At 39.0% G+C, this 15,000-nt stretch overlaps 1 protein-coding gene across 1 annotated transcript in view; it reads right to left on the bottom strand.

The window, feature by feature from the left end:
- hcn3 (hyperpolarization activated cyclic nucleotide-gated potassium channel 3) overlaps positions 1–15,000 on the bottom strand; it is an 89,951-nt gene that overhangs the window by 21,664 nt on the left and 53,287 nt on the right. Inside the window, exon 3 of the mRNA XM_039767193.1 lies at positions 8,170–8,331. Coding sequence (XP_039623127.1) covers positions 8,170–8,331 — 162 coding nt within the window. The remainder of the gene's footprint in view (positions 1–8,169; positions 8,332–15,000) is intronic.

Here is a 15,000-nt window from a genome sequence, read left to right as displayed (position 1 = left end):
CAACAGTAACCTCCCTTAAACAAAATCTGTGTTAGCTCAGCAAGTCAGATCACTTATTCTTACGTACTGAAACTGGACTATTAATTGTGGAAACACAGTTCAGTTTCAGTAACCTGTTGCATGTAAAGTTAGTGTTGCTGGGTTACTGAGAAAAATACATTACAATTGATAAATCTTTATTTTATATGGTACACTTCACAGGGTATACCATCACTAGGTGCGTTAGTGTTCCTTCTCCTCTGAAGTTAGAGGGTAACGGCATATTAGGATCACTGCTCCAGTAAATGTAGTAAAAGGAGACAAGCAAGCAGTCACACACACTTTAATTGACACTTCAGCTAATTTCACTATAGTATTCAAACCAGACTCAATTTGTTCTTTTTTAAATCCAGATACTCACACTTGTAGTTCTAAAATTTCCCAGCACTTGTTTTCAAAAGTGAGTTCACTCCAGTTTATAGATAAGAACATATTGATGCCTAAGCTGTAAGAATGTGTGCATAACACATTTAATTAGAAAATTAACAATATGAACATTCACCTATTGCTGCCAACACATTTCTAATAGACATTTCAGTGACCTGCTGCCAGTAATTGAGTCACTAGAAATGAAAACTCATTTTAAACTGAAAAATGTGGTTGTTGATTTTAGTTCAACATTCACAACATGCCACTTTTCCAGTCAGGTGATCTTAACATTGTCCCATACTGCTGCATTTGTGCTGCACACTCACATAGTGGCACATTCATGTTAACCCTCTTTCTGCAAGCATTGGTACTTTCACACTAAAAAAAGGGGACAACCTGGATTGGAGTGCTTGTATGAAAGTGGGTGAACTGTACAAAAAAAAAAGAATATTATGACAAGCAATATAGTGTATGAAGAAAATATATCTGTATTTTGGTACATGCCTACTGCTTAAAAATAATGCCAAATTGTGTAGATTTGAGTGAGACATAGTGGTAGTGCTGCCATCTTTCAGTATGGAGACCAAGGTTTGTGCCACAAATACGCTCCCTGTGTGGAATTTGTCTCTTCTCCCTGTGTTTGTGTGGGCTTCCTCCACATACCAAAGACATACAGGTTAGGCAAGTATTCCAGCAATTTTCAAGCATAGCCTTCATTTACATAATCTTCACCCGAAGGAGGCAGACGGTGGTGTGCTCCCATGAAGCTAATCATCTAATGTGACATACCCAACGACTGATAACAACTTATCTCAGACTGGCTAGGATAAAATCCATCAGGTATGATTTTTCTTGTCAGAGAGGTGGGGCTGTGTATGCAAGAGGGCTGGCAACCAAAGGAACCAATGAACCTTCATCTGGAAGCACAATGCATAGAATGCAGCAACGGGGAACAAGGAACACATGTGTTTTAAACCTTTGAAACAGAAGAGGAACTCGTCTAATATCTTGTATTTTACATACCATAACAAATTATACAAATTAGAGGACAGGGATTGTTGCCTGTGGTGGGCTGGTGCCCTGCCCGGGGTTTATTTCCTGCCTTGAGCCCTGTGGTGGCTGAGATTGGCTCCAGCAGACCCCCGTGATCCTGTAGTTAGGATATAACGGGTTGGATAATCGATGGATTGTTGCTGAACTAGCCACAGCTGTTAACCCTTTCTAAAGCGCTGCTCCGTCAGGCAAAATGCTTTTGGCTATCAGAAAATTGGACTCTCACAAGTGCAATGGAAGATGGGCACTCAATCAGTAAATGTGACATGAGCTGCGATTTTCAGTCGTGATTTGACATGGTTCAGCGACTGCGATCGGCAAATCTGACATGCCTCACGACAAAAAGTCACATAATACGTGTATCATATTAGATGACTTTTCCATCCATTTTCAGTTGTTGCCTTTTATATGAGCTTGGCCAGCAAGAGACAGTCAACGTCACGTTCCCTAAAAGCAGTTGTTTAATGTGACATGCCTAATGACTGACATCTACTAGACCGGCTAGGATCAAATCAGACGTGCCCCACAACACAAAAGGTACATAATGTGACATCGTCTTTAGCTGATTTGGAGATGCTAAACTGGCACATCTGTGCATGGTCACCTTGTAATGGGCTGGCACTCCATCCAAAGATTGTTCTTGCCTTACGCCCAATGCCTGCTGGGGATGGCATCAGCTGCTGTGATCTTACTGTGGAAAAATGGGTTTAGAAAATTGATGGATGTGGGAAATTTGCCGCGATAAGCTCCAGTCCCCAGCAACAGTAAAATAAAATTTTACTTGTCTGAGAATGTTAACGCTAAACTTAAAAATACGTAATTTATCAGCAAATACGCAATTAGAACAATATGCTACCGATTTAAACTTCAGTGACTGACACAAGCAGAAAGTGGGTTCACGGGGGGCAAAGTGGTGTTTGCCAGGCCACTGAACTGGAAATGTCACATTTCAAGACGTGCGAGGGCACGAGACTGAATCTTTTTTAGAATGTAGAGCTGGAGCGGATTCCAGGTGCGCATATTTAAAAGCTTCCGAGTAAATGCGCGAGCGAACAACAGACAGAGAGAGAGAGAGAGAGAGAGAGAGAGAAGGGGGAGAGGCAGGCAAGCAGGGTGGAAAAGCGAGAGTTCACAGCATGTGACTGTCTTTAACAAGGCATGGTATCGCAGCTGGTGTTCGCTAACTGAGGGAGAGCCAAGGTTATTTTGAGCATCCGGCTGGGCAGAAACATTGCAGGTATTGATGGGAAAGAGAATAATTCTAACCACCAGCCGTTTAAAATGGAAAGCAATTGTTGACACTCTTCCATCATTACCATTCCGTTCATCATGTCGTAATTTACTTTTGGCCTTCCACAGCGTCGATTCCGCGGGAGTGAGGCAAGCACGTCTTGCCAGCAACAAGAAAGTTGTCACGCGAACGCGCACTTTTCCCGCTTCCTGCATGTGCACGTACGCGAATGTTCCTGGACGAGCTGCACCTGGTTTCACGGGTATGTTGTGTTATGTGAAGTCAGTCCGCTAAAGCGTCGCCGCCGGGATGATACCCCGTTAAGGCATTTCAACAGGGCGAGATTTTCCGTCAGATTGTTGGTTAACTTATGTGACTGCTGAACCCCTGATTAGCCGGTACGTGGCAAACGGCCAACTTATTAATTAAAAATCAGCAGCTGTGCCTTGTATTTCAATTAACCGAACAAGATGCTTCGCCTCCATCCCATGGCAAGCTGTTTTTACCACTACAGTCATGCCGGTTTCTTTAAGCTCGGCTAAACCTTGGCCAACATAGAAACGAAAATGTGCTTTAAATGAATGGCATGAATTAATACAAGTCGTCAGTTGCTCATGTTTGTTTTTCAGTATCTCCACCGCCATCTCTCCTCCCTTTTCTCTTTTCAGCTGGGACTTCGGAATTTAAAACAGCGCTGCCAAACTCCTTAGCAACTATTGCTACGGCTACTGCAGATGAGAGACCCTCCTGTGTATGTGATGTAGTGGTGACTCAGCGGTTTAGGGTATGACAGTCAGTGAGTCAAGACTGAAGGGACAAGGAATGAATGAATGAAGATAAAGATTATTAGAGCAAGTGGTGGAGAGGCAGGCATGCAGGGTGAAGAAGAGTGTCAGGAGTATTTTGTGACCTGTACACAAGTGTGAAAGGGAAGGTCTACAGGACAGTAATGAGACCAGCTATGTTATATGGGTTGGAGACGGTGGCACTGACCAGAAAGCACGAGACAAGAGCTGGAGGTGGCAGAGTTAAATAAAGATGCTAAGATTTGCATTGGGTGTGATGAGGATGGACAGCATTAGAAATGAGTATGTAAGTTGAGAGACAAAGTCAGAGAGGTGAGACTGTGTTGGTTTGGACATGTGCAGAGGAAAGATGCTGAGTATATTGGGAGAAGGATGTTAAAGATAGAACTGCCAGGCAAGAGGTAAAGAGGAAGGCCTAAGAGGAGGTTTATGGATGTGGTGAGAGAGGACATGCAGGTGATGGGTGTAACAGAACAAGATGCAGAGGACAGAAAGATATGGAAAGAGATAATCTGCTGTGGCAACCCCTAACAGGAGCAGCCGAAAGAAGAAGAAGATGGAGAGGTAGGGAAAGTGGCCAAAAAGAAGGGTCGATTTGAAGGCTAGCACCATGTGACAGTTTAAATCTCTGTGTATAGCTATGTTACTTGACTAGTGGAATCCAAAGGTCTCAATTTAAAGATCCTATACTGTAGATAATATGGAGTGATGTTTGGGATTGTCAAAGCAAAAATAGCACCAAAACAATTTAATCCCTGCCTTAAAAATGGTGGAACTATGTGGGTCAGGGTTGCTAAAAAGCTGCCTCACAGAAATTGCATTAATTGGGATCACAGGCCGCCAGACTTGTAAAGTGTCAGGTACAAAGTAGGGTAAGCTGCAGTGGGTAAGAGTTCATCGCAGGCCAAAGACCTTGGAACTGGGCCAGTTTACTACCACTGAGTTAGGTGTATATTTACATGTTTAAAAAAAATATATATGGTACAAATGTAACATTACATATCTTATGGTATCATGTAAGCATATTGTGCCATGAGTAAATTAAAGTTAACATTTATTAAGTTAAGATTAAGTAATTCATGTAAGAAACAGATGCATTACTTAACTGTCAGCATGGATTTAGATGGTGGAGATTGTTTCACTAATATGCTAGAATTATACAAAGAAGCAAAGCAATACAATCAGAAAGGTGCATATTATATTATTTATCTTGGTTTTAAAAATGCTTATGGTAAATTACCACAAGAAAGGCTATTGATCAAGCTAAATAAACGTTTTGATATTCATATTACAAAAGAGACATAGCAGCACAAATGAAAATCCAGAGGAGAGTAACTAGCCTGCAATGTATGAGGTATGATTGAAGATGTGACATAACAGAAGTTATGAAGGGAATTCATACAGTTGGAGCCTAGCCGTTCCTTTAAAATGAGTTCTACAGCGAAACACATGGATACAAATGCCTTTAGCATTTATTTTTCTTTAAAAGTGACTTGACATTATGCAGTTTTAATTATATCTTAGTCTTGTGTGGAAATGCACAAATTGCTTTACGTTGTTTTTGGTTTTGAAGAAATTCACTCACAGTTTTAAGGGAAAAAGCCCAAATTAAAAGAGTTCTAACCAAGATATTTTTTCTCATTGCACACTGGCTTCAAAAACAATCCCACTAGTCATGAAACTGGCTGATCTAAAAACTTTGTTGGGGTGGATCCTCATGTAACATTCTGGTGGAAAGGAGTTGTACTTCATGCTAAATGAGAAGTGTATAGATGAGGACAAAAGGTTTCCTGTGACACTTTGCTGTTACTGGAAGTATCCCTTTACACAAATTACAAATTTTTACACACAATGTGAAAACATTTCCAACATTATCTTGAACATAGAGCAACACTCCTTAACAACTCCTTAATTGGGCAGCACTGTCAAATGTCTTAAGATTGAATTACACTTATGCATCAAACATAAGCCATAGCTATACGCATAGGCTACCCCGTCAAAAGCAGTTTATACTCCTGCATTGCGCATTGCCACAGGCACATCTTTGAATTGTAGTTGGCGGTGTTTGCAGCACTCAAGAAAAGCAAATTATCAATTAAAAGGCAGGCAGTTTTACCCTTCAGGATCACCACTCCTCTTATTACACAGTTCCTTCTCTAGGTTAACGTTTTTGTCTCCCACATTTTTCTACTTTTTCATACATTTGTCGACTTCCAAAGTGGAAGGACAAGCAAAGTGACAGAAGATGATACTTATTGATAATTTTGATTGACAGTACATGTGACATTTCAGTCTGTAAACTACACTAGATTAGCAGGTGTACCCCCATCTTGATGATTTTTTTTTTCTTAAAAGTGGGACTATTAATCAACAATAGAAATGTAAGTGCATATGGAAAAGTAGACATGTTTACACAAGTTAGGTGTGTGCACTTGGCACTTAATTTCCCATGCCTATGGGAGTGTTATTTTTTCTCACTTTTTACTTTCAGATATGCAGAAAGCTGCAATCCATCACATGTACATCTTTCTACAAAAGCAGAATGGAAATAATTTAAAGCTGAATCACACTGAGATAAAATGCTTATTTTACCTGTAAAATGTTTTGTTTTGAGGATCAACCACCCTCTTACTAACTCTCATTTGCCCACTTCCCACCATCATTTAAATTACATTCTTCCAGAAAGAGGTGCACCACACTCAGCAAGTCCCTTTGCTGCCCCTGTCTCCATACATATTAAAATGCATAATTTGCAGAAGATGATAAGACATTTTATGACTCATAATGTTATACATTAGTATTATGCAGACATCACATTGCATATGTTGACAATGACAAGCTCATTTCTGGCAAACCCCATTCAATCCAGAGACTGTAGGCACTGGATATGTTGCATTGTCACAACAGTGACACATGATCTCTATATGATTGCTGATTGGTTGACATGCTTGCAAGTAAGTGAAATAATGCAAAGAATACAAAAATGGAAGCATGTGATCTGAGCTGTTAATGACCCAATGACACTTCATTAAGTCTCAGCCTTAATATATTTGTATTGGTCTTATGAGGAGCCGCCTGTATATTCACGCAGTTATGTCATGCAGCATTTTGTCAAATGCACAAAGAAACTGTAAAGGTTAGATGGCTATGATAATCAATTGCTTAACAAATCTCAAAGAAGGGCTAGATAGCTACTGAGGACACATGTTTTGATCTGGTGTAGATAAAAATAGATTACAGCTTGACATATTAGGGGAAAAGAGAACCTGTGCTATTGTGCTTCCATCCTTTCTGTTTTCTCCTGTTGTAAAGTCACAGGTAGATGTAATGCTGTGGTGTATGAATATAGATAATGCAAATGGATATGAGAAGATTTGGTTGAATTAGGTGAGGTTTAATTCATTTGTTGAGGGACGTACATTCTCTTGGGCTTTCCTTTTTGAAAGATCCACAGACGTACAGCAGGCCCTCCTTGTGCAGCTGGAAATAGAATTCAACCTTAGGAAAGTTCTGAATGCTTGTATGATGACACAGCTGAGCACAGTCGTGTAATTAAAGTGCCACAGTACTTCCAGAACAAATAGAGTTAATTGAGGCAACTGAAGTTCCTGACTCTTGAGCTTTCAGTCCTTTTTAAAAACTGTCAGTCCTGTGGGGAGAGACTGTAAACAGCATACAATGTAATTTTAGAGATCAGTTATGTGCACACAACAAGAAGCGCACTTTTTCAGTACAGACTGCCTGCAGTGGCACATTGCAGATTAACAGCAGAGGGAAAGCACCTTCTGTCAGCATCAACCATTGCAGTTATAGCCACCTCTTAAGATCTAACAAGAAAAAAGTGAAGTGTTGATGAAAACAAGGAGTCAGATAGATGAATACCTGGTGATTGCTTTCTTTTAACTACACTAATATTGTTCATGTCCTGGGGTTGACAACCTTGACTGCTTGTGTGCAGAATGAGGAAAGCAAACAATTTTGCTGTGCTGTGCTGTCAAATACCATTACCTGAAAAGAAACTCAATGCCCACTGTGAGTGTGGTGTAATTGTTGCTGAAGTTACTACATTTATGCTTTTCCTTTTGCTAACATTGGATCTATAGCCATTTTTCTGACTGAAATGATTTAGGCCAGTGTCCCTAAACATGTAAGGGCATTTGTTTTTTAATATAAGAAAATATCTCATGACTTGGTACTGAAGTGAGTGTAGAAGACATTTTTGCTCTCTGACCCTGAATCAACCTTGTCACATCCTCTAGATCTGCGATGATGCAATCAGTGTTTCTCTGGGTGTATGGCAGGTGGCCTTGTCCTAATCTATGATTAGACATTAACAAGTGTACAATATTAATTATATTTTATTGACCATGCTTACTGAACATTATCAGATGCGAATCCGGGTCTTGCACAAAGCTTTACCATTTAGATCAAGACTTATGCATAATTAAATTAACTAAGTGTTTTGTCATGTTTGTGATAGTGACATTATGTTAGTTCTTAGTAAGCATCACAAATGCCAGCATTGAGTTATAAGGTCAATTCTGCAATTCCTGAAAAAGGAGAACCGATAGACATAGAGGTACTGTTCAGTAACATGAAAACCTGTTACAAAAATCTACATATTGTAATGTAAAAACTAGTTATAACATTTCTTTTTGTTTAAACTCTTACCACCATATGGTTGATAGAGACCCAGCAATCCTCTGGAAACTCTTGCAACATAGGGACAAGGAACTGTAGACAACCATCCCAGTGGCACAGCAATAGCATCATTCCAATTAAGTTGACAATGCGGACAACAGCACTTGCCAGGTCATAGGTCATGTGGAAGATCTAAATAGAAACAATCAAAGCAACTGATAATTATTCTAGCCTGTAAGGTTAACATTATATTGATTAAAAGACTTCATGATAAGAATGTATGACCAAATACCTTCTCATTTTGGTTAACCTGTATAAAATATAACCTAACTCCATCAGAAAAATTACATTTAAAATCCATTTTTAAATCCAATTTATGCCACAAGCTTATGTCCCAAAGATCTAGACTGCATGTGCAACAGTTCTGAAAGAGTAAGCCTAGAATTCTCTGAAGATAAAGGAAAACATATTTTCCAAAACTGAAATTACAGGTAAAAAATGAATTGCTATATAAACTATTAATCTGTAGTTAAATAATAAAAAATACTGAATCTTCTTACAATTTTCACAACACATTTTTTTCACAGTTTGCCTGTAGAACAAATAATGACACCTTGTTTTAATTACAATGTGAATATGGCTATTTAATAATATAAAATACTATTTTATATTATGTTTCGTGGTCTGTTATAGATGCATCCAAAATTATTTATACAAATAAAGATTTAGAGGGGATCAGTGAAATTACTTCACAATGCACTAAGCTATGTCTTCCCTTGTGCTAAGGACATTGAGGAAAGATGATTGATTATCTGGTAGTCAACCTTAATAACAAGATTTATAAAGAGGAGGAGAAATGTTTGCCAGTACTCTGACAACCCAAGAAGGCAGTGGAAAAATGCTTCAACTAAGGAAATAAATAGACAAGAAAGACTGAGAGAGACAGCACAGAGACAGTGAGAAATAGCATGCAAAATGCAAAATCTACCTAAGCATGATCTGGAAAAACAAAGGAGGTAAAGAATAGGAAATATAAACCAGCCTGGTAAGGCAGAGTGGTGGCTCAGAGGCTAGGGATCAGAGCCGGCAATCGTAAGATTGCCAGTTTGAATCTCATAAACATCAGAAGTGACTCTGCTCCATTGGGCCCCTGAGCAAGGCCCTTAATCTGCAATTGCTTTGTCCAGGATATGACATTAACCTGCATCCAGCTCTGCAAGCAGGTCCTCCCACTTGCAGGGAAACCTTGGGGGTTGGTGGCAGGATTGGCACTCCAGCCACCATAAAAAAAAAAAACTCACACTGTTCCAATGTGGTTCTGAGGTGTCACCCTTTGCACGGCTGCACTCAGGCCACAATCTAGGTGGTTCATTGTGTGGTGGGTGCGGCATGCTCCCAACTTCTCCCTCTCTGGTAAGGCCCATCCATTTTCTTAAACTGCTTTTTAAAGTTATCCCTGTAAGTCTCAAAAAGTTTTTTTTATAAATCACTGTGTAACACAACTGACTTTTTAAATGTTAATTCAGATCAGAGTTTAAAGTTGCATTAACATTAAGGTTCCAATTACTAATGTTTCACTCTTGTAATTTCCACTTAATGTACAATGTTGGCAATAATTATTATTCATGTATTGATTTTCAGGAGATGCTTTTACAGGACACTGTCATTGACAGATGGAACTTGAGCCCATCCTTGCAACACTGGACACAAGGCAGGAACCATTCCTGGGCAGATTACCAGGTTATTACAAAGGTATCATTTAGTTATATAATCCATTGAGTAAGTACCTTGGGTGGACAGGTCAGTTTTGGCATTTGCCTGTTTTTGACTAATACATGTGAGTTTGTTACATGTATTCCATTGCAAATCTATATGCCAAACACCCAAAAGGACAGGTAATATAATTTTAGAGTGTTAACAAAGGCAAAATGTGTGGTGAGATTCATGGCACAACTGTTAAAGCCAAATAAGGTTTTCTTCATTTGGCACATACATTTTTGGGATGCAGGCAGAAGCTGAATATCGCAGAGAAAATTCAGGCAGATACAGGGAAATAGTGCAGTCTCCACAAGGACAATCAATGATTGGTTAAAAACCTTGAGGCCAGGTACTGAAGCTGTGAAACAATTGTACTAGGCTTAAAGAATCCAAAACATTAGCACAAATTTTATGTAACCTCTTAGCTCGTCTGTGTTCAGGCAGGCAGCTTGTCTATTTACAGTTTAACTCACTTTAAAATCAATTTTGGAATTCTCATAACATGTCTAATTGAACAGCTGAGGTACACACTTTTCATTTATTCTGTGTTTATATACTATTTAAATTAATTAAATGAGTTTGACTATTAGCATGATAAATGGAAAATTTGTTTAAAGACATTTAAGCATTTTTGTTCTTTTTCTAAATAAAAACAAAACACTTCATTTGCAAATATAGATCTGATTTAATTAATACATTCAATCATTCTCAAATCCAATTCAGGATTTCAGGAAACTGAAGCCTATCACATTAACAAATATGAAAGAGTTGAAATACAAAATTCAGAAAAACACACAAAATGTTACTGTTATGTTTGTTTGACAAGAAAAAGGGAGGCAAACCAGAATAATGGAGGTGACCTAGGGCCTAATGTATAAACGGTGCGTATGTGCAAAAATGTAGCATATGAACGTTTCCACGCTCAAATCGCAATGTATAAAACCTAAACTTGGTGTAAAGCCACGCACATTTTCATGGGAGTTCCAACCCTGGCGTACGCAAGTTCTCCACTCGGTTTTGTAAACTGGCGGCACCCAGCATCAAAGCAGTGCTACTGTTCCTGTTTAGTTACCCTTTCTTTTTTAGATCCACATCCCTGACGCAGCTTTATCATATACACTAAAACTAACCGCATATTGTTTATTAGTTTAAGGCATCTGAATGTAATTAACCTGTAACAGTATAATGGTCCAGGGAATAGCCAAAGTGATCCAAATACCATAGCTGCTTTAGCATTGTTACTCTCGCTGCAACTTCTTCTCCTTTCAGCTGCTCCCATTAGGGGTTGCCACAGCAGATCATCTTTTTCCATATTGATCTCTCTGCACCACTCGGAGTATTAATATCACTGCATCTGAGCGTGGAATCACAGATCTACAGCAGCTGATTGGAAAGAGAATTATCGGTATACAGTATCAAGCACACACTGCCTCAGCCATGCTGTCTACTGAACTGCTCTCATACAGCAAATGCTTCAGAGCCTTTCCTGTACTGACCTCGTGGTTCAGAAACAGTTTCATCCCAAGAACTATAAATGCACTCAATCAGTCCATCAAGTGCTCCTTGTAGAACTGTCTGTACTTATTAGTACAATCACCTCACTGTAAACTTGCAATACAGTTATAATATTACACAACCTGCGCCTCTTTATAAAGCGTGTACAGTGGACCCTTGACTTACGAACTCAATTCGTTCGCGAGGGCTGGTTGTAACTCAAGTTGGTTGTAAGTCAAGACTATTTTTCCCATAAGAAATAATGGAAATACTCATAATGCACTCCGAACCTCCCACAGCAACACTTACTTAATCTTTTCATAATAAAAAAGGGTTGTATAATGCGCATAATTTACCAAAACACCAATAATTTTTATAAAAAGTGCCTAGCCTACCAGAAACAACAATTTCATACTGTACTCACCATTTAATTTGACATCTTTGGGCTGCAGGAAGGGAGCAGGAGGAGAATGAAACGGAAGGTGGTTATTGTTTAGAAGGAGCCTCCTTACACAAGTTTTTTCTTTGTAAAATTGTCGAGATGGTGGATTTTGACATGCTGTACATATTAGTGAGATCCGTCACGAACGTCACTCTCATATTTCCGCACAATTTCCTTCTTCGTTTCGATTGTGATTGCTGTTTCTCAAGTTAATAATGACAGTAGTCGAGCACTCAGTTCAAAGCTGGCCGTGTTGTTACTGCTGTAATAATACACTCCAAAGCAAGCCGGTGCTGACTCAGCCTGATGACATCATCATGTGCCGCGCCAGCCCGCTAGCTAACATCCCTTAACAATCACTTTCTTTACCTTCGTTACCTTCTCTTCCTTCCTTAGCAATTATGCGTCTTGCTTGCCATGGTCTTAGTGAATTATATATATATATATAGATAAATCACAGCACTGACCAAAATTACGTCCACAAACACATGTATCTGGGCTCCGACTGACGTTTACGAACGCTCTCAGCTCTTTGTTTACAGTCGCACAAGCGGATACACGTGACCACATTCGGGTCGTAACGCAAGATGTTGGTCGTAAATCAAAACAAAAATTTTGGTCGTAAATCAAGTTATTCGCATGTCAGGCCGGTCATACAGTATGTCAAGGGTCGACTATATTTACATATGATGACGATATCATTTTTAAGATGAAATGCAGCAAAATATGTGTAGTATATTATACAGATAAAACTTTAACTTCATTTAAATAATCAACTGTATATTGTTAATGATTAAACATGTGAGGACACGGTGTCGTTGCGCTAGCAAGGAGCTGGCACTCCATTCACGGATTGTTCTTGCCTCGCGCTCTGTGCTTGCTGGGGCTGGCGTGACACTGGAAGGATAGAATAATTAATAATAATGTTTTGAAGAATCGGCATTCTAAGCTTACAGGTGGCTTATCATAAATTACAGAGCTTATAGTGTGGCGATTGGGTATTTGGAGAAAGAATGTAAGGAAAGGAATTGGGGGTTAGTACGTTTGAAAGAGACAGTACTGCTGCAATAAATTATTTCATCGAAGGTCGCGCATGGCTCAGCAAGCATCTTGCATGAGGCATGAACAATCACTGCGCCACCGTGTTCCCATGTTTATAATATGCTTTAACTTCTATCATCTTGAAAATGATATCAAGTTTACATCTCAGTATTTTAATTATTCAGAGAGCTATAATATCACGAATGTAATGGATTCGGTGTCCTGTTGGAGGAAGAGAAAGTCCGTTTAAGAAGCATGTAGTGATTCACACACATAGAGCACATAGAAGATCAATTACAAAACAAAGCATTTAACGTGCTACTTTAGTTAAGATGGGATTTGAGAAACTAGTAAATTAAATGATTTTAAGATGAAGTTTATGATGTTCTACTTTAATGACAAAATAAACTACATGATTAAAGTGGAAATCTCGAGGTTAAAGTTGACATTTCTTGCTTTTTTCCCCACTGTGTGCCTATTTTTTTTTCTCTGTACCCTAATAAGGCTTTCATATGACACTCAGATGGTCGGCTACGACTCATCTTTTAACGGGGACTTTGATATCTGACAACTTCTTCTTTATTTCGAGCACTGTGCGACTTTGTGAACTTGAGCTTTTGAGTTTCTCCGACACTCTATGTCACTCAATAAACTTCCTTTTATTGTTTATACCACTGTTTAAACCAACAAATAGTAAGTTTTTTCTTGCCTCCACTTCGTATTCACTGAAATTCTTCTATTCCCCCTGTGCTTTTGCCATTGCCTTTTCACAAAACACTGAGCTTAAGGGCTATTTATATTAATTTGCATATTCAAAGATGTGTAATTCTGGGAGGAGATGGGGCAGGACAGCAAGCACGTGCACGTGCGTTACTTTTCACGCTGACCAGGATTTATGTTGCGGAAGAATGTGGAAGTTGGCGTTCGCACAGGTATATGCATCTTGATTTTTTTGTTTGTACGCACATTTCCGCTTTTGTTCATACGCAATGTTATAGTGTGAATTCTACGCATGGCGTTATGCATGAGGCCGAAGGTGAAGAAACATTGAAATACCAAGAAAAATGTTGATAATGAGAAGCAGTTCTATTGTTTGTCAAATTTTATCACTAAGCCAAGAATTACAGTCAAAGCCAAAAAATGGTCTGTAACATAAATAATGAACACAAAAAGCAACAGTAATTTCTTTAGATTTATCTACACACTTTTATGACCAGGAAGTACTCCGTACCAACATTTTATTCCATCAAGGCAATACCATCTGCATCTCAAAATGAAGTTGCACAGCAATGCCATAGCAATTAATGCTCAAAATGGAGGAACCTGGGAAAACAAAAATGGTGCTGGAAAAAGGTGCAAAAAAAAAAAAAAAAATCATTAGAAAACAATTTCTAATCAAAACTGGTGTCAAAGCTGAGTTCTGCAGTCCCAAAAACCTTAAAAAAAAGTTCTTTCTGAACTCTTAACCTGCTGCATTAAACTTCTTGGCTTTAACCCTGAGCATGACTTGGATATGGAATTCTGTGTAAGTACAGTTAAACCCAAGTCACACTCAGGGTGATGTTCAATAATATGCTTTAAAGTGTTAAGCCTGAATAACTGTCAGGTCAGCATTCTGTTGCTATCAAGTGGATGAAATAACATCATGCTGCAAAAAAAATAGTTTGTGCCATTTTCTGGTAACGCTAAGGTAACTAACTAATCAATATTCGTGGGAGAGAGAGCCCCCAATGAAAAACACAACTGGAAATGAAAATCCATAAAGACAGTTTTAGAATGAACTGAAACTTAACCATTGTTTGAATCAAGGGATAGTGGTAATGATGTGAACTGATTGTCAGACGTTGACATGGAGATTGAAACTCATGCATGATATGGCACAATGCAAATGGACCAACATGATATGCTTGGTGAATATTGACACGTCAAGCTCCATTTTGGTGTGACGGTAGCTGTGTGGCAAAAAGGCATAATGATTGTGATTGTCGAGTGCAAGGACAAGCAAGACACTAGCTTTTTGTCAAGGAAATGTAGAAGTCAATAAGCCTTGTGCTGTGGTAGCCTACAATAACTCATGGGGAGCATTGATCATGTGGATCAGGCACTGACATTCTACCCTCTCATGC

Source organism: Polypterus senegalus, chromosome 1 (genome assembly GCF_016835505.1).
Source record: "Polypterus senegalus isolate Bchr_013 chromosome 1, ASM1683550v1, whole genome shotgun sequence".
Lineage (NCBI taxonomy): Eukaryota > Metazoa > Chordata > Cladistia > Polypteriformes > Polypteridae > Polypterus > Polypterus senegalus.
The sequence above is the reverse complement of the archived record's forward strand: the minus strand, read 5'-3'. Positions and strand labels throughout refer to the sequence as shown.